At 55.0% G+C, this 24,730-nt stretch overlaps 1 protein-coding gene across 1 annotated transcript in view; it reads left to right on the top strand.

The window, feature by feature from the left end:
• Positions 1 to 24,730, top strand: part of Large1 (LARGE xylosyl- and glucuronyltransferase 1) — a 339,499-nt gene that overhangs the window by 163,337 nt on the left and 151,432 nt on the right. The window contains exon 5 of the mRNA XM_004623936.2: positions 4,448 to 4,571. Coding sequence (XP_004623993.1) covers positions 4,448 to 4,571 — 124 coding nt within the window. The remainder of the gene's footprint in view (positions 1 to 4,447; positions 4,572 to 24,730) is intronic.

The following is a 24,730-nucleotide window of genomic DNA, read 5'->3' as shown; positions in this document are numbered from 1 at the left end:
CTTGTCTGAAATGCACAACCCCATGAGTGATGTCCCATCTCTAGGTAAAACTCCCACCTTTGGTCCACAATCCCTTGGGACTCTCCCCGGCCCCTACTCTTGTGTGATACCTTGGGTTGGGTCACATCCAGCACGGGGTCCGCAGGTCATCCTGCTGGACCCCCCGCCCCACCTCCTCCGTAAAACCACCAGTCCTCACCCCACCAGACGCGGAGGTTGGGGCCTCCATCTGTTCTGCCCACGATGAGCCTGGACTCAGGGTGTGGAGGGCAGACTGTGTCTTAGTCTTCTGTCTTCCCGGGCTCTCGGGCCCGCCGGTCCCTCACTGCCCAGGAAGTGTTGGCTTTCAACAGTCATGAGTGTGCTGCACGTGAGCCAGGGCCAGGGCATCGTGGAGATCGAAGGAAGGTGGGTTCGGCTGGCTGAGTGGTAGCGCTGCGCCGCCCAGCCGCGGCCCAGGCGCCCAGCCCTGCCACCCTGCAGCAGCGTGGCACCCAGCCCCAGTCTTTAGTTTCTAGTTCCTGTGGTATTCAGCTCCCACTGTAAGTCAGGTCACTCCGCACATGTCGTCCACAGCAGCATGTATTTTGAACTCGCGGCGACAGGGTCCTGGCTGGGCCACGCAGCGCTATAGTGCCCACACCAGAGAGCCAGAGGTGGGGCTCAGTGGCCTTCCGAGGGGGGAGGATGTGCAAGGAGCATGGAAGCCAACCGAGTAAGGGCTTCATTGGTGGCAGTCCTCCTCCTGTCCGTGTCCCGTGGGAAGATGCGGCCCCCACAGCAGGAAGTGTGAGGCCGCATGTCCAACAGCCGAGAACACCGTGCTCCTGACTGGCAGCCACGCGGCCTTTCTGTGTGGCATCACTGCAGGTGCACCAAGGACCTTGGGGCTCTGCACCCTCGCCTGCTGAGCCGGCAGCCAGGCGCCTGAGGCTGGGTGCTGAGCTCATGGGACCTTGCCCACGCGCTCCATTGAAGAGCACCAGGACCCCAGCAGCAGCACGAGCCTCTTTCCAAGAGGGCACTGCGTGGTTATTCAGTGGTGCTGGGTCTCAGCAATTCCCTTAGGGGGTGGCAACTCCCTGTGCCGATGACAGTAAGTTTTGTTCTTGCTGCCTTATCTGTGTGTCACGTAACCCAGTGGCTGCTGGCACTGCCGGAATCCCAGCATGGACAGGCTTTCACTCCCACAGTACCCGTGGCAGAGAAACCGTAAATCATAGGCTGGCTGCTGGGGGCGTGCCGTCCCTTCTTGGAGGCAGGGAGCTCTGAGTGTAGGTCACGACAGTTCCCCATCCTGCTCAGTGACAAGTGAGGCCCTCCATCACGAGCATGTGAGAGCAGGGAGGACCTGTGGGTTGGTGTGCGGGGCCCCACCCAGATAGTGAGAGGAGAGGGCGTTAGACTCTGCACTTGGAAGCAGCTGTAGATAGCCCGCTGCCTGGAAGTTCGAGGCAGGCAACTCGGGCGTGGTCCGAAGGCTGTTGACAAAGCACCCTCCCAACATTAGTAATGACTGGGTAACGCGGCGTGGCTACTGTCGGGCCCTTGCTGTTCATCACAGTGGCCATTGATTTTCCTGGAGACATGTCCAGCAAGTTTTCCTTTATGGCTTGCTCAGCTGCCTCCAGTTGGCTTCCCTCCTGCAGCAGGCACTGGTGGTGAGTGCCTGCTCGCCCTGCTCCCAGGAGAGTGCAGGGGCACACACGCCTGCACACTCACCCTTGGCCACCGCTTGCTAAATGGCACGGAAATAAAAGGGAGAGGCCCATGCCAGCGCCGTGGCCCCAGTGACTGCCTTGGGACTCGGTCTTAAAAGGAGATCCAAATGGTGGAGAAAGCCTGCAGAACTGTTGTCTCTACTCGTGAGATTGGGCGCTGCTGAGAAAGAAGAATGAAGGAACAGCCTCTGCCCGTGGCAGCAGAAATGAGTGGAGACGGGAGCTGTGGTTTCAAAGCCGAGTCAGGGAAAGTAGAATACAGAGTGGAGCGGGCCACCCATGTGCAGGCACTTGCATGGGCATTGACTCGGGCCAGGGAAGGGAAGGTGGGCCGGAAAGCCGAGGAAGAGCGAGCGTGGTGAGGGGGTTGTGTGTGGGGAAGCCAGGCGCCTCTGCTTCCGTTCGTCTGCTATAAGTAGTTTGGGCGCTGTTGTTACCCAGCCTCTGGGGTGGAGAAAGGCACTTGGGGCAGGCTGTGTGCAGTGGAGCTGAGGAGGAACCACCATTGGGGGCATCACTGGGATGGAAGGTGATTCACAGAGTGGGAGGACGGCCGCGCCCCATCGCAGGTGCAGATCGCGGGGAGATAGCGCCACCCCGCAGGGAGCCAGCCCTTGTTGAGCAGAGGAGAAATGTACTTATTTATAACCAAGTGTTCAGCATTCATGTGCCAGGGGCCCACTGCTTTTCACTCTGCAATCCTGTTGGCAGGAAGAGCCTGTCACTCACATTCCTTCATGCAGCAAGGAGAGTTTTGTTTGTTGGTACGGAGCTTATAGGCCATTGAGCTCCTGCTTGTCTCTCTGCTTGTTCTCACCCTCCTGGCAGAGCCCAGCCAAGCTGCGTGGGGAGAACAGGATCAGCCGCGGTGGCAGGCAGCTAGGCTGCGGCCCAAAGCTCGCCTTGGTGAGCAGGTGGCCCACAGGCCACTGTGCCGGCCCTGCCCACACCACATTCCAAGTATGGGCAGATGCTGCTCCAGCACGTGGCTCCCTCTGCAGCGGGCCACTCCAGGGTCCTCAGAGCTGAGTCCCCTCTGCCTCCTGAGGCGGGCAGTGCTGCAGCCCACTCTGCATGCGCGCAACCGTGGCCCGCGGCATGCAGACAGGGTGGAAGTCTGTGCCTGCGCTCTTCACCAGGAAGAAGCTGCCGGTGTTAGTTGTCCCCTCAGTGACAGTGTAGACGCTGTTGTCATTACCACTGTCCCCACAACCCTCCCGAGCTGCTGCACACGGCATGCATGGGGCTGTCGAGAGCTGGGCGTCAGCTCGCTGAGGACACAGCCGTGAGACTTGAGCAGGTGCGTGGCCTGGGCATGGCGCTCATAGCCAGAGGTCAACATGTTGTCCTCAGGTGCGGGGCTGCCCACCTGCCTGGCTCCCACCTGTGAAGGTGTGTGCCTGTCCCCATAGGCAGGGCCATGAAGGCACTGGACTGGGCGGCTCCTGTGTCCCAGGGAGGGGATGGGCCAGGGCTGCATGCCCAGCTCTGCCAGCCCGGGGTCCATGTGGCCTTTGCTGTCCAGGAGCCCATGGGTTTCTCTCACGGAGACCTCGCCTTACGCAGTACCAAGGCCATGTGACCGCCCTCGAGCAGACCAGCACACTGAAGGCCTCAGCCCGCTGCCGTGGTCTTCTGAAGTGAGTGCCCTGCAGGTTCTCAGTGCAGGGCCTCCCTGAGCACGCAGGCCGCTGTCCAGGGCTCTCTTTTCCTAAACTTGCTATTGAGGAATAAAATTAATTAATGATGACCTTGGCTTTTGGGGCCTTGTGTATTGTAAGACAGACAGACCCTGCCACAGGCCTCCTCTCCCTGTCCCTGCACTACTGCCGCCCGGGCCAGCTGTGGCGCCTCTGGCCTGCGGTGGGTTCTGTCCCTGCACCTGTCTGTCTGCTTGTCCTCCAGAATTCTGCCGCCTGGAGGCAGAATTGTGCTGCTCTTCTTCCCTTGGCAGAAGCCATGCTCTTTCACCTTCATCCCAGTTGCCTCAGTTTGGTGCTCTGGGAGCAGGGCCGGGGTGGCCCAGGTCCCCAGTGGTTCCAGCTGCTGTGCCTCGTAGAATGGCCGTGTTCATGGGGGGCTCCCCATTCCTGCTGGCCCTCGGCCAGGCGAGCTGCCTGCTCCTGTTCTGTCTTCCCGATGTGTCGCACATGGAGCTTGCAAGCTCACCTCATCAGCACGACAGCCTCACGAGGCGGCTTCCTGGCACTTTATAGACCTGCGCAGCTGCAGCGCAGAGGTTGGCGCCATGCGTAGCCCCCGTGACAAGTGCAGGATGGTGCTGCGTCCAGACACCAGGCCCCACGTCCTGCTGGCCTGTATGGTGTGTGGCCTCAGCCAGGCTACAGGAGCCTTCACTGCCAGCAGTCCAGGAGCAGGGACAGGCTGCTGTTGCTCAAGGGCAAGAGCCGAGGTCTCCCTGGGGTAGACCACGCGGGAAGCACACATCAACCCAGTGCCAGAACAGGTGCCCAGAAGCCTCTGGAAGATGGCCCATGTGCGTGTGCCCTGCGTGTGTGTGGCGTGCTTGGTTTGGGCACCCCCAGCGATGTCACCTGCCCAGGTGGGGAGCGTGTTCCCATCTCCTGCTGGGACGTCCTCACCAGCGAGCACTGCTATGCACCTTTCATGGTGGCCGTGGGGTGCACGCACTGCCTCGGGGGTCGGGGTGGGCAGCAGGGGGCTGGACGCGAGGCTCTGACCCCCTGTCCCGCTCCTCCCCACAGGCGAAACCCTCTGCACTTCCACCTCATCGCCGACTCCATCGCAGAGCAGATCCTGGCCACGCTCTTCCACACGTGGATGGTGCCCGCTGTGCGCGTGGACTTCTACAACGCTGATGAGCTCAAGGTAGGGCAGGAGTGGGCCACTCAGGGCTGTTTGGCTCCGTCCAGGGGGCTGAACAGGCTGGTGGTGGCTGAAGTCCTAGCTCCTAGCTGCAGACATCCAGCGAGGCACAGGTTGTCTGATGTGGACATCAGAGATGATCGAGTGGCCTCTCCCAGTGTAAGTCCACGTTGCTCTGGGCCACCCTAGCCACAGAAGGCTTTCCGTAGACACTGAGGCCTCTGGGTTCCTGGTGTTCAGACATGGCCTTGGGAGAAGTCTAGAGTGTCATCACCCATGGAGGTACATGCTGAATTGGGCCTGGAAGGCCTGGCTGGACCTGGGGCATTCTCAGGACTGGTCACAGACCCTAGGTCGACCCTCTATGAGCCCTATTCACTCATTAGTGTTGATTAGAATTCTAACTCGTGGGTGATTAGGAGGCTCAAGTGAGCAAAGGCATGTGAGCTCGCATATAGCGCTGAGCTGAACGCAGGCTTTCACCCGAGAACCGCTTGGCCACTTCCTCAGTGCCTGCCCGCCTTGGCTGCGTCTGGCCCGTGGGCCTGGACTCGCCAGGAAAGCCAGCTTGTGCTGGCTCTGCCTCAGGTTCCACGCGCTCCCTGTGCTGTGCCGTGGCTCACTGGGCCCTCTCTCCTGGGGGAGCCTGCACAGGCTGGACCCTCTCCCGTCCTGACCTAAGTCCTGCTGCTTGTGCTTCCTGACCGAGTGTTCCCACCTCTCAGGACATTCCTGAGTTCCCTGGAAAGGAGGAAGTGTCTGCTGCCTTCGCCGTTACTGGAAGCTTCTTAAGGAGGTGGGAAGGGACAGGCCTCACTCTTCTCTGTATTTCTGTGTGTAGTAAGTGCCTGGTAATGCCTGTGGTCTTGGCAGAGCCAAACGCTCGTGGTGGAGAACACACGCCACGGACACGTGCATCGCTGGGGGTCGGCGGTCCCCTTGGGAGGACTGGGCACGAGGCTGACTCGGCATGTGGGCTGTCTCAGGCCCCCTCAGGCCATTATCTTTTCATTTCAGAGCCATCATGTCTTAACTAGAGCTCAGTGACACTTCTGGTTTCCAGTTTTCAGGCTTGAGATTGATCAGGATGTTCAGAATTTAGCATTTGGGGATTGTCGTGGTAATTTGCTTGCCATTCCAATCTATTCTGAGCTGAGATTGATTAACACTCTTAAAAAGGGAAAAGCAAAATTTAGCAAATTGCTGCACTAATTAAGGTGAAAGCAAGCCACTCTGTCCCCCAGGGTCTCAGTGCTAACAGGAGCGGAGGAGCACGGCTGACCTCGCGTGACGGCTGTCACTTTGCTTTTCCCTGAGTGCCCCACGTGGGCCTGCACCTGTACCTAGTAAGAGCACAAAGTTCTAGCAAGACCCTGACTCAAAAACGAGCAAAAATAATACAGAAAGCCACTGGAAAGCCAGCCAGCTCCAGGTCCTGGCTGCCAGAATGTGAGCCGGGGTTCCCGGCCGCACGCAGGCACAGGTGGCAGAGCCAAGGAACCAGGTGACCATGAAGCCCAGGTCTCGTACCATGGCGGGCCTTGGGGAATTCTCAGTCTTCGGCCCCAGCTCCTCTGGAGGCTGAGGGTCCCTGGGCCCAGGACCTCAAGCCCAGGCTGGACAGCACCATGAGACCGGCTTCTTAGAAAGCAGAGGAAGACAGGCGGCCCCGCCATAGCCAGGGTTCGCAGCTGGCCTTAGTGGCTTGCGCTAGGAATCCCAGCTCCTGAGAGGCCAAGGCAGGAGGTCCCAAGCCCAAGGCTCTGGCCATTCAGTGAAACCTTGTCCCCAAACAGGCAGCAGAGAGGGCTGGGTAGCGCAGTGTCCCAGGCTCTGTTCTTGGCACTTCGGAGGTGGGCGTGAGCTCTTGGTTGTGGAGCCTGTGACTCCTACACAGCTGGGGCGGGGCCAAGGGGGTGGCTGCAGCTGCATCCACGCCAAGGAGCCTGGGAGACTTGCAAGGTAAGAGCTAGGAAGGGACGGGGCTCTGGCCTGCCTGTGCCCAGCAGGTGGGCCGGCTGTCCATTGTTACGCAGCGGGTCCTTCCATGCACGAAGTCAGTCGCTTTGCAGTCTCACAAGATCTGGTGTGCTCCCGGGCATCCTCCCAAGCACTGCCCTGCAACCCAGGCTCTCCTGCTGACTCTTGGCACCTGCGCAGCTCCCCACCGCGTGTCTGCTTCGCTTCTCTTCCTGACTCACACGGAACTGTTGCCAGAATCCAGTGGGGCTCTGAGTAAGGAATCATTTTACAGAACAGGATTTCTCTATAATAATGCTAACAGCAATGATACATCATGTGTGATCCAGCTCAATACTGCACCTCCAGTGGCTGCCTGTCCGCCTCCCAGCCATCTCCTAGCACCATCATTGCAAGAGTTGACCATCCAGAACCACCACCGAGAGGCCCTGTCCCTCGAGAGCACCCAGGTGTGCCGCAGGCATCCCACCCAGCTCAGCCCTGTCCCCGCCATCAGCTGTGTAGGAGTCACAGCTGTGTAGGAGCCAGAGCCTGTGGGAGCTTTCCCAGCACAGTGGTGGCCTCTCCACCTGACTCGTCTCCCCACTTCCATTGAGCCACTCTCCACCCCAACACTGCTTGTTGGCCATTGCAGGCATCAGCTGGGCGGGGCACTGCCCAGGTCGCCCTTCTTGGGCAGAGCCTTCCGTGGGCTCCCGGGCCTAAACCAGAGCCCCAGCTGTGTGTGTCGCTTCTCCTCAGTTAACCTCCATTCCCCGCCCTGGCTCTTCAGCAGCTTCCTGTATGCAAGAACCCGCTCTGCTGGTCTCATGTCATAGCAGCTCCTTTGTCACCTGTTCTGGGGTCACATAGAGTTCTTCAGGAAACCTATCCAGATGCTGGTCTTTCCTGCATTGCATGGGACGCTAATAAATGTGAGACTCCTGGACCATAAGCCCCAGAGCACCTGCAGTCAGCTCTGACTTTGTCCTCTTTGTGTGCCTCATGCCTAAGGTGGTGCCTGGTCAGTGGAAATGTTTGCATAGTGACACTCCGTGAACTCAGAGCTGTGCCCTTAGGAAGGATAAAGTGAGGAGGGTTGCCGCCACCGTGGGTCACCACGTTCCTGAACCACCCTCTTGGGCCTGGCTGGACAGCCAGAGTTTGCCAGCTTTGGCCTGCAGTGGCATAAGTCACCAGTGCTCTGTGCACAGCCTGAGTCCCCAGAGCAGCCGGCCACAGCTGAGTGAGTGTTCTCACAGGAGAAGTCCACGGGGCAAGTGCCAGGAAGGACACGCCAAAACATCATCCTGTGAGTGGTGTCCAAGGCCACCAGCAGCAGGGAAGCGGAAGCTGTGGTGGAAGCAGTGTCCAGTGTCGCCTGCACTCGCACAGGCGACCTCCTCAGGGGAAGCCCAGGAAGCCTCTTTGTGTGGCTTGTGGCAGAGGTGCTTCTCGGAACACTCCTGTGGACCCCGCCTTCAGCCAGTTAGTGCTGGAGAGAGGGTAGCCCGGATAGACAGCCTGTGAAGGGCAGGGCACGATCGAAAGCAGACTGCAGGAGTCCGCGGTGGCCAGCTGCCCTTCTCCTCAGAGTCCCAGTCAGCATGGATTTGCAGAGCGGGGCGACTGAGCTGCCCGACTGCAGCCCGCGGCACCTGCCCTGGTCTTGGCAGAGCTTCCCGGCCCGCCTGCTCTCAGCCTGGGCCTCCCACGTCAGCAGGCTGCGCAACGCAGGCTCCGTGCGCTGAGCTGCTCCAGACCTGTGGCCACAGGCGTCCCAGAGGAGGCTGGGCTTGGCTCGGGGCTCTGAAGGCGGCTGCACACTACTGCACTACACATGACGTCTGTGTGTGGAGAGAGGGGTCTGCTGGCCTCCGCCTCACAGATAATTCATAAACCAAAGTGCAGAGGTGACTAGCATTTACCTAAGATCAGGCAGCTAAGAAAGACCAAGGCTGGTATTTGACATTTCCTCTCAAAACGAAAGGATCTGAGGTTGGGGAGTGTGTAAATCAGGAGGTCCAGATGTGGTTCAGATCCGAAGGAAAGCTCAGAGCTGGGCCTGCAGCCCCTGGGAGCACAGGTGCCTTGGCTGGTTGCACCTGAGCTCACGATTCCTCCTTTCAGGGCCCGTGGGTCCTCCTACGGAGTGCCTGTTACGGGCCTCAGGTTCTGTGGGGTTTGCGCTTGGTGTGGGCCCTGCTATGTCCACTGCCCAGATCAGGAAGCTGAGGTTGGCGAGGTTAAAGACTGCCAGATCTCAGGGCTGCTGTATGCTGGCGCTGAGACTAACCCGGCGCTGTCTGATGCCACTCTCCCTGGCCTTTTTCCTGTGCTACTTTTCCCTCCCTGGGGGAAGCTGAGATGCCGATTGTAATTCTGGCTAAACAAGCTTCCTCTACGCTCCCCACGCTGTGTCTTTGGTCCCTGCAGAACGCATGCATTAAGCAGGAGCCCTCCACTTAAAGGCCCCAGGAGCTGAGCTTCCTGCTGTGGATAAAAGTGACCCGTTGCTAGGGTGCCGCTGAGGTTTGGGGCGACCCCGCCCTGTCCGGGAATCGGGTGTGAATGAAGCAGTCACCAGTGTACACAGTTTGCTTCAAATCGGCAACATGTTTCTAGCTGGCTTTCAGGCGAGGCCTGGCGCATCTAGCAGCCTTTAATCTTGCCCTAGTTGGCCCAGACGGTCACCCCAAGCCTCCCCTGGGGTGCAGATGGTCCAGAGCTCGTGACAGGATCTGCTGCCACGGAGGCCGTTTCATGCTTCACCTGGGTAGTGGGGAGCCCTAATTTATCTCTTGTTCTCTTAGACCTGATAGCTGCTTGTTATACACATCAGAAGATCAGAGAGCGGGATTCAGGGCTGTGCTTGCAGGAAACGTTGGTGTCTGACTCTGAGAAGTGGCTCCCCGCTCACCCTTAATTGCCTGTGTGCCAGGCCCTGCGGAGTACACGGAGGCCTCTCCCGGGAGCTGTGGCCTCTGCCCTGCTGCCTTCCTGGGCCTTGCCTCTGTCACACCTCTCTGGAGTGTGAGCAAGCTCCCCTCCCTTGTCCACTCCTGGGGAAGGGGACCTTCTGAACCCTGCCCTTCGGCTAGGGGAGAACTCAGACACCGTGTCTCAGAGCTGAGAGGAAGCCTCGTCCTCAAAGCTCTGTGGTGCATGTGGGGCCTAGAGGGTTCATGTGGCCACGCCTGGGGTACGGTTGAGCTTCCGCACCTGACAGTTGGCGAGCTCTGGATCTGTGAGCAGATGCCCCTGCGGGCTGGGGGCAGAGCCAGGGCCCCCTGCACACATCCGGGAGGGCCTGACTGCTGGTGCCACACAGGCGTGAGAAGGGAGGCACGGCGCCAGCCACAGAGCGGCAGGCGCGGCAGCCATCCGTCACGCTGGGTACCCGAGTCCTTCACTGTTGGTTCTGAGCAGATGAAGGACACGGGTACCAGGACGTGCACACTTGGTGCTGGCTGTGACAGGCCTGGCTTCCCTGCCTCCGCTCCACACGCCTACGCATCCCGGACAGTGTTCTGCTGGTCATCACTTTCGGTGTTGCGCTGGTTCAGAAGCAGGAGCCGGACTCATATGTGGAAAGTCCGTCTTGCAGGCTGTTGGTATGTGCTGCTGGGGTGGCACAGAGAGCTCGTGGCCAGACTCCATCACATGGCCACAGTGGTCATCTTCCTGTCTCTGGGACAAAATCCTGGACATGTGCAGCCTGCAGTGTGACAGGCCCCTGTAGGGCGTCATTTCACACCAGTCTATGCGACCCTGGCCAGAAGGAACATGGTGGGAGGACTCGCTGCGGGTCCTCTACCACCCCTGATGGCAGCAAGCAGGAAGCAGCCAGGACAGGGTGCGCCCTTCCGGGCCACACCACACATCCCACCTCCATGCAGCTCATTCAGCCCTGAGCCCATCGGGCTCAGCCGACCAATGGGCACCCTGTGCCGCAATCAACTCACCTTTCAAAAGCCACACTTCTGAATCCCAGACACTTGGGGGGGACGTTTTAGGTGCAAGCCATATTCTGCCCCTGTTCCCCAAAAGGCACCTTTCTGTCTCAGTGTGGAAAATGCTTAGTTCATCTGTGGGCATCACACATGCTTAACAGTTCCAATTCGGAGCTGACAATTCGGAGCCCAAAGTCTCGCTGAGCCTCAAGGCAAGCTCCCAGCTGTGAGCCCTGTAAAGGAAAACTGTGAAATGCTTCGACATACAAGAACGTAAGCTTGGGCTGGTGAGATGGCTCAGTGGTCTAAAGCACCTACTTAGAACAAGCTTGGCAGAACACAGGGACCGCGGTTCAATCCCCCAGCACCACATGCCAGCCAGCCCCGCCCCCTGGTGGGCTGAGCTGGCCACACACACACACACACACACACACACACACACACACACACACACACACACACACACACACACACACACACACACACACACACACACACATAAATAAATAAGTAAAAATAAAAAAAAAAAAAAGAACGTAAGCTAACCCTTCCCATTCCAAAAGGGAGTGTCGGAGAACAGAAAGGACTTGGGCCAGTGCAGGATCAGAAACCATGAGCCTAAAGCTGCAGCTCTATGTAGGGCGCCCGGGCCGCATGGTGCAGGCATGCAGATGCCCAAGGGCCGGGGTGGCCCTGCCCATGGCCTTGCCCACTGGCTGTTTGGGCCCAGGGTGTGCTCGCTTCCCTGCTTCCCCTGCAGACATTGCGCATCCCTGGCTTCTCCAGACTGCTGAGGTCTCCTTGCAGCTTTGGCTTCAGTTTTACAACTTTATGTGTCACACTCTTTGGGGCTCTTGGCAGGGACTGCGGCTCTGTCCCCTACACCTCCCAGGGCCCTGGCCTTTCACTGGAATTTAGTGAGATGTTGTAATCCCCACCTCCCATATTTCGCATGCCTAAAGACCCAGCACCACACCAGGGGCACCAAACGCCTCCAGCTGGAGCAGTAGCCAGGCCGCCTTGGCGCATGGCTGCAGCAGCCTGTGAGTGTCTAGCTTGCTGAAGCTCGGAATGCACTGCTCTCGGCAGCTGAGTGACCGGGACGCCCTGGGTCTGCCTTGGCAAAGCAGTCTTGAGGCAGCTCATCTCTTTACACCCTTGAGGCTAGAGTGAGCGCAGAATGGCCTATTGCTGAGACGCCTTCCCGCTGCATCTCAGTGCAGACGGTCTACCTGCTTCTCAGTGGCACTGGCGTGTTCAGCACCTGCATCCCCTTGGTCCAAAGGTACTCATGCTATTCATGCTTCCTGTCTGCGAATACTGAAAGTTTTGCTTTTTTTTTTAATCATTCACCTCTTTTTTACTTTTTTTTTTTTTCTCTGATTTTCACTGTCATTCTAGCTAAATACACCAGCACTATCCGTGCCCTGTCCTCAACACTGGGTGTTTCCTCTCCCGGATCAGTTTGTCCACCACCTGCACCTTTAAATTCAGTTTTATAGCAAGGATTAGGACGTGCAGAATTCTCCAGGGTAATCTAATGTGAGCACACCTAGCTCCGGTGCCAGTGAAGTCGTCCTGGCCCTCTGAAACCTCACAAGTCTCGCCTTTGCTGTCTGCTCCTTTCAGTGCTGTGGTCTTCTGACACCAAGCAGCAATGGTGAGCTCTGCTTACGGCCTTCTAGAACGCACACTTTGCACACCTTTCCTGTTCTTCAGCCTGCCACTTCATTCTGATAGCGGCCTGTGCTATACAGAAGCCTTTGAGTTAGCTCAAACCCCGCTCATCTGTGTTGCTTTCGTTTCCCGGGGCTGGAGTCTTGCCCGCTCCGTGGGCCGGTTGTGTTTTCCGCAGTCGTTTGTTTCTGCTCTTGTCTTTATGCCTTTAATATGATTTTGAGCTGATTATCATAACTGGTGAGAGACAGGGTTCTGCTTGCCTGCTGTACATGGATGCCAGGTGTAGTGGATACCTAACTGATGGTCAGCTTATTACACCCAGCTGAATTAAACTGGCATGGTGCCGGGTGCAGGAGGCCCCTCTGAGGGCTGTTGCTAGCAGCTCAAAGGCAGAACAGGAGGAGCTGCCAAGACGCTGTTAGGGATGCTGCTTGGAAAAGCTGTTGGAAGCTGCTAGTTCTCTTGGGCTGCTCTGCTGGAGGACCTTGTGCTGGCTTTCCCAGTGAACTCTGGAGCAGCTCTGGTCCTCATCTTGAGCATCGCTTCCCGGCTTCAGAGGGGACGATGGTGCACTGCTCAGCCTCCTGGAGAAGCTTGTCGCACTGGCTTTCCTGATGGGAACTTGGCTCTCCTCATTGCTGGAGGGGCGATGGCTGTGGTACTTCTGGGGGAGCTCTGGTGCTTATCTTGAGCATCGCTTCCTGGCTCCAGCTCAGATCCCTCAGCCTGCTGGCCCAGATCCTTCATCCCACTAGCGTAGACTTTCTAGCTTCCACCACTGACCTTTTGGCCTTTCCAGCACAGATACGGGCCAGGCGTTCGGGGTTCGATCCCTGGGACTGCCGTGCCAGCCCCACCCCTGGGGTGTGCTAAGACTGGGCGTGGTGGCATGCGCCTATAATCCCAGCACTTGGGAGGCTGTAAACAGGAGAATCACTATGAGTCTGATCTAGTAGTGAGACCCAGAACACTCTATAGACCCTTCCCTAAAGTACCTAAAGTAAAACGTGTCCTGTACTACATTGCTTGCCTTGCAAGCACCCCAACCTTAACACCAGGGTCCCCCAGCAGCATTTATTGGAACAGCTGCTCCGTGGGTGCTGTGTCTCCGTACCTCCGTTGGAAGTCGGCCTCCTGTGTATGCAGCTGTGCCCCTGGGCCGGGTCCTGTTCCTTCAGGCATCCGTGCTTTTACAGCTGCACCTTAAGCCTCCATGAACAGTGCGCCTCATGGGTTTTTTAAATATTAGGTATTCTGCATTCTGTATTTCATACTAAGTCCTCAACATCTGGTGTGCACGTACAGATCTGAGTGTGACACATCCCAAGTCCTCGCTGTATGGCCACGTGTGGTCGAAGGCCGTGGGCCAAGCACAGCGCTTGGCCTCCAGCACTGTAGCGCAGCCCAAAGGTGAACAGCAGAAGTGTCGTCTTAGAGGAGAACGCCTGCCTCCGCCTTTTCTCTACAGTAATGTGTCCAATAGACTATTCGCAGAATTTTGAATAGAACAGGCAAAGACCCAAGCAGGTATTCTCAGGAATAAAACCAACATAAAATAAAATTTTAAAAAGTAGCATGCTCTTCTAGAGCTCAAAACGTGCACACGAATGTGTACCTCCTGAAGAGCCCATCTAGGCTGTCCTCGAAAGTCATCACAAGCCATCCGAGCACGCAGGACTTGTTCTGAAGGACCGGCTGGCTGCACCGAGCCCGCTGGACATCAGATGGGCTGCACAGGCCTGTTCCAAGTCAGTCGCAGAGCTCAGTGCAGGTGTAAAGCGTTTGTCCTGCAAATACACGCAAGTAATCTTATCGCTTGTGGGGAAAAATAAAACACACCGGCAAGTATGGACTGCATTAAAACTGCAAAATTCCTCACATTAAAAAGCAAAATTCTTGTATTTTACATAGTAAATTGGGTGACATTTTTTTTTTTAGTAAGAGGCTTTATTTACTGAGCTCAGGACCATCAGTTCTCAGGAGAAGACTGATCGGCCCAGAATCCCCAGAAGAAGGAGTTTTTAAAGCAAAAACCAGATCCTGTTGGGTAAACAAATTTGTAATCAGCCACACTCCATAGGTGACATGTTTTTAAATACTTCATACTTTTTATGCTGAGAATAAACGCTAAAGTATTGCTGCAAGACTCCCATGTGACCACAGGTGAAGTTATTTTTTTTTAAAGCAAGACTTACATTTATTAAAGGTAGGAAGAGAAACATGCTCTGCAGTGAGCATTAGCCAGTTAAGGGTAGGAAAGGAGTCCACTGTGGGGTGAGAGCCGACCGCTGGGAAAGGGAGCAGGCCCAGGGTGCAAGGGCCGCCGCCGTCTGGGCAGCCTCGGCCTCAGGCTGCTGCCAGGTGCCCACCAGCCTGCGCCGCCGTTGCTCAGTTCTAGGGGAAGCCTCAAAGACAGCCCTTCCCATGTGTCTCCAGGTCCAAAGCACATGCCTGCTGGAGCGTCGGGAGTGGCAGGTCACCCAGGGCCATCGGCTGGCCACACCCTCGTTCCTGCTTCATACCCCCTCACGTGTGATTCTTTTTGTTCTTTTTAACTTTGAGAAATGGCAATGAGACAGTTTCAAAACTGATTAGTAAGAGAGTTGCAATAATTAATACATTGCATATTGTTATCTTTGTAGTGGTTATTCATAGCACAAGATGCAGACATGATATCCTGTCCAAACACTGTTAGTACAAATCTTTCTTCTCATTGAATTAAGAAAAAGTAGCTGTATATCTATCCTAACTATTTTATCCTTTTTCAAATAATTTTATTGAGAAACAGAGAATGAGAGTTTCAAAACTGATTAGGACAGTTTCAATAATTAATACATTGCATATTGTTGTCTTAGAGGTTATTCATTGTATAAGATACAGACATGACACCCTGTCCACAAACACTATTAGAAGAAATCTTTCTATTCATTGAATTAAGAGAAAGTAGCTATATATCTATCCTATTTTGAATACACAGATACAAAATGGTTGTTCATTTGTATCCCCTTTTTCTGTTTAGCTTTGTCAGAGATGGGTATTCCATTGCCATTTAAATATTGTCGGTGAGTGAATTCAGCAAAATAATCCAATATAGTCTAGTAGTCCATAACAGCAGTGGGTTATCCAAGGAAGTTGTTGACTCGAGCCTTTCACAGCTCAGCACATTAATATGGCTTTACTATGAGGCGCTGAGGGAGAGGAGCTCTCCATCCTCTCGGAGCTCTTTTCTACTGAAAGGGGCTGTGGGCGCTACCTGCCGCAGAGTGTCGTGCTCAGCTGCCTCGGGGCGTCGTGCCTTGCGGGCCGGCTTGAACAGGGCCTGTCAGAAGAAGGTGAGGAAAGAGATCTGCAAGGGTGCTGCCTGTGTGGCAGGAGAAAGCCTGGCGAATTTGTCAGGAGCGTAGCTTTACTAACAGGTTGTGGATGTAGAGCCCACGTACGAGAAGGAGCAGGTCAGAATGGCACACTTCCCGCGGGGAAGCAAGCGTGGCAGGGGATGTTAGATAAAGTGCGTGGACCTAGAGGCCCAGCCAGAGCAGGGTCACCCTGTCATGTATCTAACTAAAGACAGAAAGCTCAACACAGGTGCCCTTAAGGCGTGGTGAATTACGGGTCACTAGTGGCGCTACTTATCTTTGCTTGGAGCAGAACTGGACTCTTGCTGTTCAAGGAGGGGACTTGGGTCTTCCAGAGATTCACAGGGCTGGTGATCTTCTGGCTACTGGGTGCAGTTGGCTTAGGTTGCCAGTCCTCCCAGGCACGGCCTTCTCATCTGCACTGGCTCTAACAGGAGTTGTCCTGCGGCTGCCAGTTACTGTAGACAGAGTGGTCAAGCTTTGAAGGTCTGTGGAGTGCTTGCTTTAACCCTCTTAGCCCTTGCCCTGTCAAAACGTGGTCAGTCGTTTCCCGTGTGCAGGCTTATAGTGTCCTGCCGTACCTCTTGAGGACGGACCAGTCGGAGTGGCTCCTTGGGAAGGGGGAGTGAGCCTAGGGGCCTTGGGGGTGCCCAGCTTGTCTCCCCAGCAGCATCTTCATTTCCAAAGATGTTCAGCAGGTCCCTGGTTGTCCCTTGCAGCGAATGACAGTGTCCTGCCTGGGAAGAGAGGCCGTCTCCAGTCTTACTAGTGCTTCTCTTAGTAAGTGAGTAGGGCACGGTAGGACGATTGAAGCCTCACGGGTGAACACTTGACCTTCGAAGTGGTGTGTCAGCACAGGTATAAAGAAACCCAACTCGGACTCCTCTGGACCCCAGTGACGGCTGCACACCTAAAGGCTCGTTTTCCGGAGAAGGGAGTTGAAACAAGAGTCCTAAGGAGTGGGGTTCACTCAGGATGTCCAGGGGCACCCAGCGTTTTTGGTGACATATGGAGATGTCCACGGACAGGGGCAGCTTGCCCTGGGCCCCTTCAGACCTTTTATTCAGAGCAGGAGAGGAAGGTCGCGGCTGGCCTAGCCCTGTCCTGTGGCAGAGAAGGTCAGTGCTCCAGTGTCGAGACAGGTCGGTCGGCCATCTGACCCTTGGAGAGGGCTCTGACAATGGTGTGGCACAGCGGTGCCAGGGCACGGCTTTCCTGCAGGCCTCGGTTGGCCGTGGCATTTCACCTGGATGACCTGGGCCTGCTCGCAGCACTGCCAGGTGAGCGCTGACTCTGCTCTGCCCTTGGCCTTGCTTTTCGTTGTGTCCTCGTCTGTGTCCTGGCTGGGAGGACACACAAGGCCGTGTCCTCCACTGGGCTGCAGCAGGCGGCCAACACAAGCTCGCCTCTCCCTGTGGTCGGTGGGAAGCAAGGGCCGAAGTCTGAAATCCATTAGGGTCTTCGGAAAATACTGGCTCCGTCTGTCTGGGACACTGGCCTCTGGCCAAGCTGCTTAGCATTTTCTGACGTAAGGATTATGATGAGGAGGGCAAGGAGACCTCCCCATATGGGTATTTTTATTAAACAGATGAGAGACACCTACATTCCTTCCAGAGACGGGGCATCTGAGGACATGATCATCAGGGTACCAGCTTCCTTTCCATTGAAGGCTTCTTCCGTTGGAGATATCAAAGCCTGAACACAGGATTTCGTGCCCTTCCCTTGCCTTTGCAGAAAAGATCTAACTCAAAAATAGAGCTGTAATAGAGCACCCACCTTCTGTACCCGCCCCTCACCATTCCCCGGTTCATCCTGGTGGCCAGGTGGCTGGGCTCTGCCAGGTGTCTCCACGACACATCCAGGTCCCACTGACTCCATGGCGGAGTGCCCCCCTCTCCCGTAGACACTCCTAACAGAGCAGGGCGGAGCGCTCCCTGGGCGGAGGGTCTTCCTTAGCCCCTTGAGGAGCTCTTAGCCACCTGGGCAGCAGCACCCCTTACATTTATCCCAGTAGCGAAGGCCTTTATGCCATGTTAAGGCAGTAGAGATAGAAACCTGTCTCGGAACAGTCAGGAGAAAAGGCTCTAAGTGCGAGGACAGCTCCGCATTGCATAGTGAAAGCCATTTAAGTTGACCTTTGCCCGCAGTTGCCTTTTTTCCCTCAAGCCCTTGGACTCCTAGTGTTTTTAAATTACATGAATTTATGTTAAAAGAAACGAGGACTACCCTGGGCTCTAAGCCGATTCAGAAGAGAAGCATGGAGGGGTCCCTATGTTTCCCGACAGTGGAAGCCTGGCTGCTAAGGCAGGGGGAGATTTCCTCGTGTCCAAGGTCAGCTGGAAAACAGAAAATGGCCAACAACGTGGAGGATCTGTGTGGCGAACTAACAGGATGAAAATGAAATGGTAGTCAAACATAGTGGTAAGGTGAACCGGGATAGCCAAAGGCTCTGGGAAGGCAGCTCCCTAAGGATACCCAGGGACAGGACAGGTCCAGAGGAGATGCGCCACGCAGCGGGCTGCCAAGTGGAGTATCGGGGTAGACAAAATGTGAGGACCAACAAGGCCGCACTAAACTCCAGGTGTGTACCGGGAGCCTGAGCCGTCTGCTCCCAGAGTGGGTCACCCACAGGCTGGCTGGCTGCACCTCACTGACAGGTACCGCAGCAAGTGACCGAAAATGGGGCGAGAGAAAAAGGAAAGGAAGGGAGAAGCTTGGCACAGGCCTGTGGGCCTTTTATCATGGGAGAGCCACGGAGGCTGCGCTGCCTGCCACTGCCCCACCTGCCAGACGCAGGAGGAAGCTGTTCTCGGGCACAGGAAAACCGTTCCCAGCTCCCACTAGTTTTCCACCCTGTCACTGCCTGCCTGTCCGGACAGCCAGCACCAGCCCTCCACTGGTGAAAGTCCGTCCTGGCTCTGAGAGAAGGACAAGAGGAGGAGTGGGGCTCTCCTGTGGGACAGAGCGAAAGAGAAAAACGGAGCCAGTCCTCTGCACAGGTCCGTAGGTTTTAGAAGGAGAAAAAACGGTGCTCACAGCACCTTGCCTGTTTCTGGAATTACCAAAATTCATCAGAGTTCTGGGGTTCTGGGGCTCCTTTTGGAGATTCTTTCTAGGTTATCTTGAATAAAGAATTGGGAAGAAAAACAGTGCAAACTGTAGCAAAGTTTGACACTCACTAAAGGTGGGGAAAGAAACACTGTGAAGTGTGTGGGACCAACTAAAATCCCGCACGTTCAGGGTGCGGCCAGCACGCTGCGAAAGAGCGCAGTTGCCTTGTGAAGTTGCAGAGTTAGAACAAAGTTATTGGAGGTGGTTGTTGCTAACCAAATGGAGCCTGTGTCCACAGGAACTAGTGGGGAAACGGGCCTGCAGGTGTAGGCGTCCTGTCAGGACCGTGGGCTTCCGCACTGTGAAGACAGCGTCCGTGACTTGAGGGCAAGTGGAATTCACTGTAAGGGATTCAGGACGGTCCCACGGTGGAAACGTGGTGGAAGCGTGGGAGTGGGGCGCTTAGTTCAGGGCATGCGGCAGACAAGGAAGGAGCAGCAGAGAGCAAGGCAGCAAGGGCTGATGGGCCAGACCCAAGGGCGCTCTCCATGGCCCACCCAGACGCAGCGCCATGAAGGTTGACACAGTCGAGTCTAACTGCCACGGTGGGCAAAGCCGCCAGCCAGCCTTGGCCTTATACCGTAACCTGTGTCTCTGGGGAAGAGTTTCAAATGTGGGAAGCCAGCCCTGACAAATGGAAGACCCACAGAGCAAGGGTGGGCCACATCTTGTAGATAGTAGATAGGAGGACATTCCATAATGTTAAAAACAACTTTAAAAATATAATTGATATCAGAGAATACCAACCCTCATATCTATCAAACAGAATAAAAAGAGATTTTTCAGATATTCATGAAAACATCGTGCAAATGATAGCGTACTAAGACACAAGACTAAACTAAACTGTATCGTTGTGTTGGCCCAGCATAGGGTCATAGTGCAATAAAACTTCTTATCAGAATGAATTTTCACATGGAAAGTTCACAGTTCTTGAAACTTAGGAGTAAGTAAAGCATTTTCCTAAATGTTTATTTAATCCAAAAGAAAATGAAAATTAAATTGTTGCCCAAGTTGAAGCCATCAAATGGGGTCCATTTCACACTAAAGCTGATGTAATGTGCCAGTGCCGCGGCCGGAGATGTTCTTTTTTTGTGTTTCTTTTTGAGGCAGGGTCCTGCCATGCAGGTCAGGCTGGCCTTGAGCTCACGCTGTACCCCAGGCTGGTCTGGAGCTCACAGTGATCCTCCTGCCTCAGCCTCCCGAGCACTGTGTTGCGTGTGCATGCCAAGCCTGGCTCTGGAGACGTTCTTAATTGGCTTTGGTTGGTTAGTTATTCAGAAACCAGGATGACCACAAGTGGATCTCACGCTCTGAGCCATCACTGGAGTGGGAACAAAGTTGAGGCCTGAGGCGACACCGTTCAGAGCAGAATATTATGAAGGAAAATTAAAACTGGGAAAGTGAAAACTTAATCTTCAAAGCCAATGCATGTATGAGAATTTGCCAAAACTGATGGAGAAAATGCTAAACAGAGAAAATACAAATAAGCAAAATTCTAGGCAGCGTGGTACAGAACACATACAGTGACATCTTGGCGGTGAGCGGCAAAGTTCAAAGAAAGTCTGCTTGGGGTTCGTGGGTTCACGCTATAGTAGTTGAACCGAAAATCCAACTGGAGAAAACCTGAATGGGCCGAGAGCGAGTCACACACCGTGCCTGGCGACCGTGCAGTGTACGTGCTGCTCTCGCCTGGACCATGCTCAGTGCTCGCGTTCTGCGCTCAGACACTACGCGGCTGTTTTGTTGTTTTTAATTTTTACTTCATTTGCATGCAATATCCTAGCTGTGGCTCCAAAGAAAATTAGTGACACCAGCAGGGAAGCTAAGAGGAAAACTGAGAACCATAGTAGACGTAAAGAGATTGCTGGGAAATCTGTTGAAGTCCTGGAAAAATGAACTTATAACTTGGGGGTCTCAGAACCAATTTATTGATTTTTTCATATTTCTGATGGGAAAATGTCTTCAGTTCTCAAACTTTTCTGTGTTCAAACATGAATTTGTAAAGAATTGAGTTTGATGACAGGTGTCATTGCATATAGAAAAGTGACAGTACCATAGCGACCAGCGTGTGTTTGGCACCTGCTGTGTGCCTCAGCAGGAAGCACTTAGCGTGGACCACCTTCTGTGCCCCTCACTGCCAGCCTTGGAGCCTCATGCTGTGAAGACCTCGGGACATAGCCGTGCCTGCTGGGACCAGAGCCACTGCTTCCCCTTCCCACCCCGGAGCCCCAGCTGGCTCCAGAAGGCTATGGTGCGTCACTACCAGCCCCAAGGCTACGTCAGCTGGCGGTCAGCTCTCCTCTGTAGGAGGCTGCAGCTCAGTCTTGCCACGCTGAGGTGTGGTCCAGCCCATGGTGTTGGGCCTCTAGCCAACCTCTGTTGGCTTTGTTGGCTCTACCTGGATGCACTTGGGAGCCCTGCGCCACAGCCTCTCCGCCTCCTTCCTCAGCCACTCAGGGACTCCTGCGCTCCTCATTGTTCCTGGTATCAAGGAGGACTTAGGGCTACAAGTCCCAGATTTCTCCTGCTTTGAAGTTTTGCAGTTCGTTCATTCGTTCATTCTTTCTTTCCTTCTTTCATCTTCTATTTCTTTATGTATTTGGTACAGGGCCCCACTGTGCAGCTTGGACATGTAGTGATCCTCTCAGCCTCCCCAGTGCTGGGATTACAGGCGTGCACCACCACACCGTATTGATGGCTGGCATGGCATGTGGTGCTGGGGGTCGAACCTGGGTCCTAGCACTTTCCAGGCAGGCATTTAGACTGCTGAGCTATCTCCCCAGCCCCTGCAATTTTGCTTGTATTCTGACTCGCTTTCCACAAACATGCACAAGCATGAACACACAAGCATGAACACACAGCTGTGCGCACACACATGTATGATCACACTGTTACATTTTACTTTTACATATACTTTTTTATTTAAAAGAGTTTGAGGGTTGGTGGGATAGCTTGGCAGTCTAAACGCCATGCCAGCCATTGAAACCCAGCCTGGTGGGCATTCCCATAATCCCAGTACCGGGCAGGCTGGCACAGGAGAATCACTAGGAGTCTGGGCTGCATAGTGAGACCCTGTACCAAACACATAATTAATTAAAAAATTAAGAGTGAGTTTGAGCCATGTCACCCCAGGTCACCCAATACAGAAGGCGTCCTGCCTCCTTCTCTCCCTTGTCCTCCAGAGCTGGGTTTGCATCTCCAGAGAGCTGTTGGTACCGTGTGCTTTGGTGTGCAGGTTCCCTGCTGCAGGAATCCTGGAGCCACACGTGGTTCTTTGTGTCTGTGTGTGTCTGTTGGTGACCTTGGCGCGTGGCTATCACTGCCTAGGAGTCACCCTCAGGGATACTCCCCACTCCCACCTTCCCTCCACTTCTGCTGTGGGCTTGAGCTCACGACTCTCAGCACACACAGAAAGGCAGAGGCCTCTGCAGGCAGAGTCCAGGGGAGATGCTGGATCTGCAGTGATGGAGAGAGGCAGACAGGAGCCATGTCCTGCTGGTGCAGCCCTAGCTGGGAACAAGGCCCAGCTGCGGAGCCCTGTGCTGCAAGCCCACGCCTTGGGGGAAGGTCGATAGGAAGATGCCAAACACAAAAATTGGTTTTGTACTGAGTAGAGACTTAAGTTGAAAACGTAAATGTTAAAAAGTAAAAGAAAAGTAGAAAACTGAGCTCAGCTGCGGAAACCCCGTGTGCAGTGGCGTTTTAGTTCATGAGCACTCCTGTTCCTGAGTAGCTCGCTTCATAAACAGGCGTTAGCAGAATTTTTTTGGTAAGTCTGCACTGGGCGGAACAAGTTACGCTCATGAGCTGGGGCGCTGCTGCGTGTGCCCAAAGGAAACGGAGAACAACCTGAGAAGAAAACTGCGGGGCAGATTTGACCAACTGGAAAGGCGCAACGTGTGGGAAGCTCACGTAAGCAACTGAAAGGCGGCTGCCTGCCACGCGGTGCACGGAGAGGATTATACTTGAAGTGGGGACAGCTACAATATATAAGCAGCCGCTGTAAGGCGGAAAATGCACCAAAAGGAAAATGAGTGGAGGCTGAGAGCCACGGAGAAAGCCACCAGCTACCCGGTACACGCACCCACAATAGAGCATCGCTACAGTCAACGCAGGAGAGAAAGTTTTCTCTGTCTCTGGAGGAGCAGCAACACCCAGCGCCCCCCGCTTACCTAAGCGCGCACGGAGCCAGCGGCACTGGCGTGTCCAAGAGCAGCCGCTTCCTTGTAGCGATGTGTCGCCGCCAGCGTCCCTTTCTTCCAAGTGGGACTCTGCATCTCTGAGGACACAGACGGAGCCGGTGGGTCATTTCTGCGCAGCCGTAAACGTCAGACACAAACACAGGTGGGCACTACACTCCATCCTCACCGTGGGGCACTAGGAGCTTCTGGGATGATTCTCAAGATTTTCATTGACTTGATAAACAGGCTGGATGTTGCAGGAATAAATTTAAAAGAGTAACACTTGGGATGCAGCTTTAAGTTGAGGAAAGACGCCGAAGCCCTTCTCTCCTGAGCCTGCAGGTGTCCGCGCACCAGCAGTCATGCTGAGAGCGCAGCGCCCTGCAGCGTCTGACGTGGTGCCTCGGGCTGAGGCACGCACAAGCCCTTGTTTCCCTTTGGTTACATTTTGTAAAATTCTTGGTAGTATAGTATAGCTTTTAAAATATAGCTGTACCCTCTCCTACATTGCTGGTGGGAATGTAGACTCATACAGCCCTGAAAAATCAGTATGGAGATTACTCAGCAGTGAAGTTAGAAATCGCACGCGACCCTGCCGTCCCCTGCTCTCTGTCTCCCCAGAGGGCTGAGGTCAGCGTACCCTGTGATAGTGCACACCAGGGTTTATAGAAGCACAATTCATGATAGCTAAATCCGAGGAGCAGCCTCTGTACCGATCAGCGGATGATGGCAAAAAGAAGACGCTCTATCTATGCAATGGAATACTACTCAGCTGTAAAGACGGACAAGTTTGAGGCATTTGTAGGAAAACCGGTGCAACCTGGAAAGCGTGATGTTGAGTGCAGTCACACACATGAGCTTGGATACTGCAGGGTGCCCTCATGTGAGTGAGGCTAAGGAAAACAAAGAGGAGCTTAGAGGATGGACAGAAGGCGGCAAGGGGACAGGTCTCATCCAGTAAGGAAAGGGCCTACGGGAACAAGGAGAGGCCTGAGGGAGAAGTGAGGGGTATAAAGACGCAGCGCCTACCGGACCCTAATCACCCGGGCTGTGTACACGAGAGCTGCAACTTCCCAGACGCGACGCGCATCACCAGGGCTGAGAAAGGTGACAGGCGCCGGGGGAGAGGACGGGAGGACAGCGGGGTCCTTACGGTAAGGCTGTGATATGCACACAGTTGCTTCCCATGGCCACGAACTTCAGGACTTACAAACATGTACTAATAAAAGCTTTAAAAACCCGAGGCAAGGGCCGGGGAGATGGCTCAGTGGAATAAGCGCTTCCCTGGCAAGCACAAGGGCCTGAGTTCAATTCCCTGTTCAGCAAAAAAAAAAAAAAAAATTAAAAAATCTCCCCACCTCTTAATGGCTGGTAATTGTAAAAATCATTACAAGCTTATCACCTACCACGAGGAGCCCTCTTGTGACCTCTGATGTGTCCTACTGTGACCTCTGACTCTGTCCCCCGCATTTCCAGCAGACCCTTGTCCCTGCCCCAGAAGCAAAGGCGAAGGCCCTGATTGGCCCAGAATGCTCCAGTCGTGGGGGGTGATCTGTAGGCTCAGCGTAGCCCTGTGCGTGGAGGAAGGAGGAGGCGTCCTCGAGGGCTGCCAGCGCCTTGCAGTTCGGGCTGCTATCGTGGCAGCTCTTCTGCACGTGCCACACTTGAAGTAAACTTTCGTTTCACACTAAAAAAGGAAAAAAATGTTTTCCTCAGATTCTAAAAAGGGAGAAAAGGGAGAAGAAGGGCGTGCTGATGGGCCCCAAGGCTTGATTTTCTCCTCTGCAGGAAGGCACTGGGGCGCATGCGCAGACTGAGGGCTTGTGCCGCAGCCGTCCAGGCCATTGCACTTCTGAGCGGGGCCCTGGGGAGCAGAAGCGATCAGCGGGGCGCCCGATCAGGACACCCGATCTGCAGGGCGC

Source organism: Octodon degus, unplaced genomic scaffold, assembly GCF_000260255.1.
Source record: "Octodon degus isolate 3935 unplaced genomic scaffold, OctDeg1.0 scaffold00004, whole genome shotgun sequence".
NCBI classification, from domain to species: Eukaryota; Metazoa; Chordata; class Mammalia; order Rodentia; family Octodontidae; genus Octodon; species Octodon degus.
The sequence above is the reverse complement of the archived record's forward strand: the minus strand, read 5'-3'. Positions and strand labels throughout refer to the sequence as shown.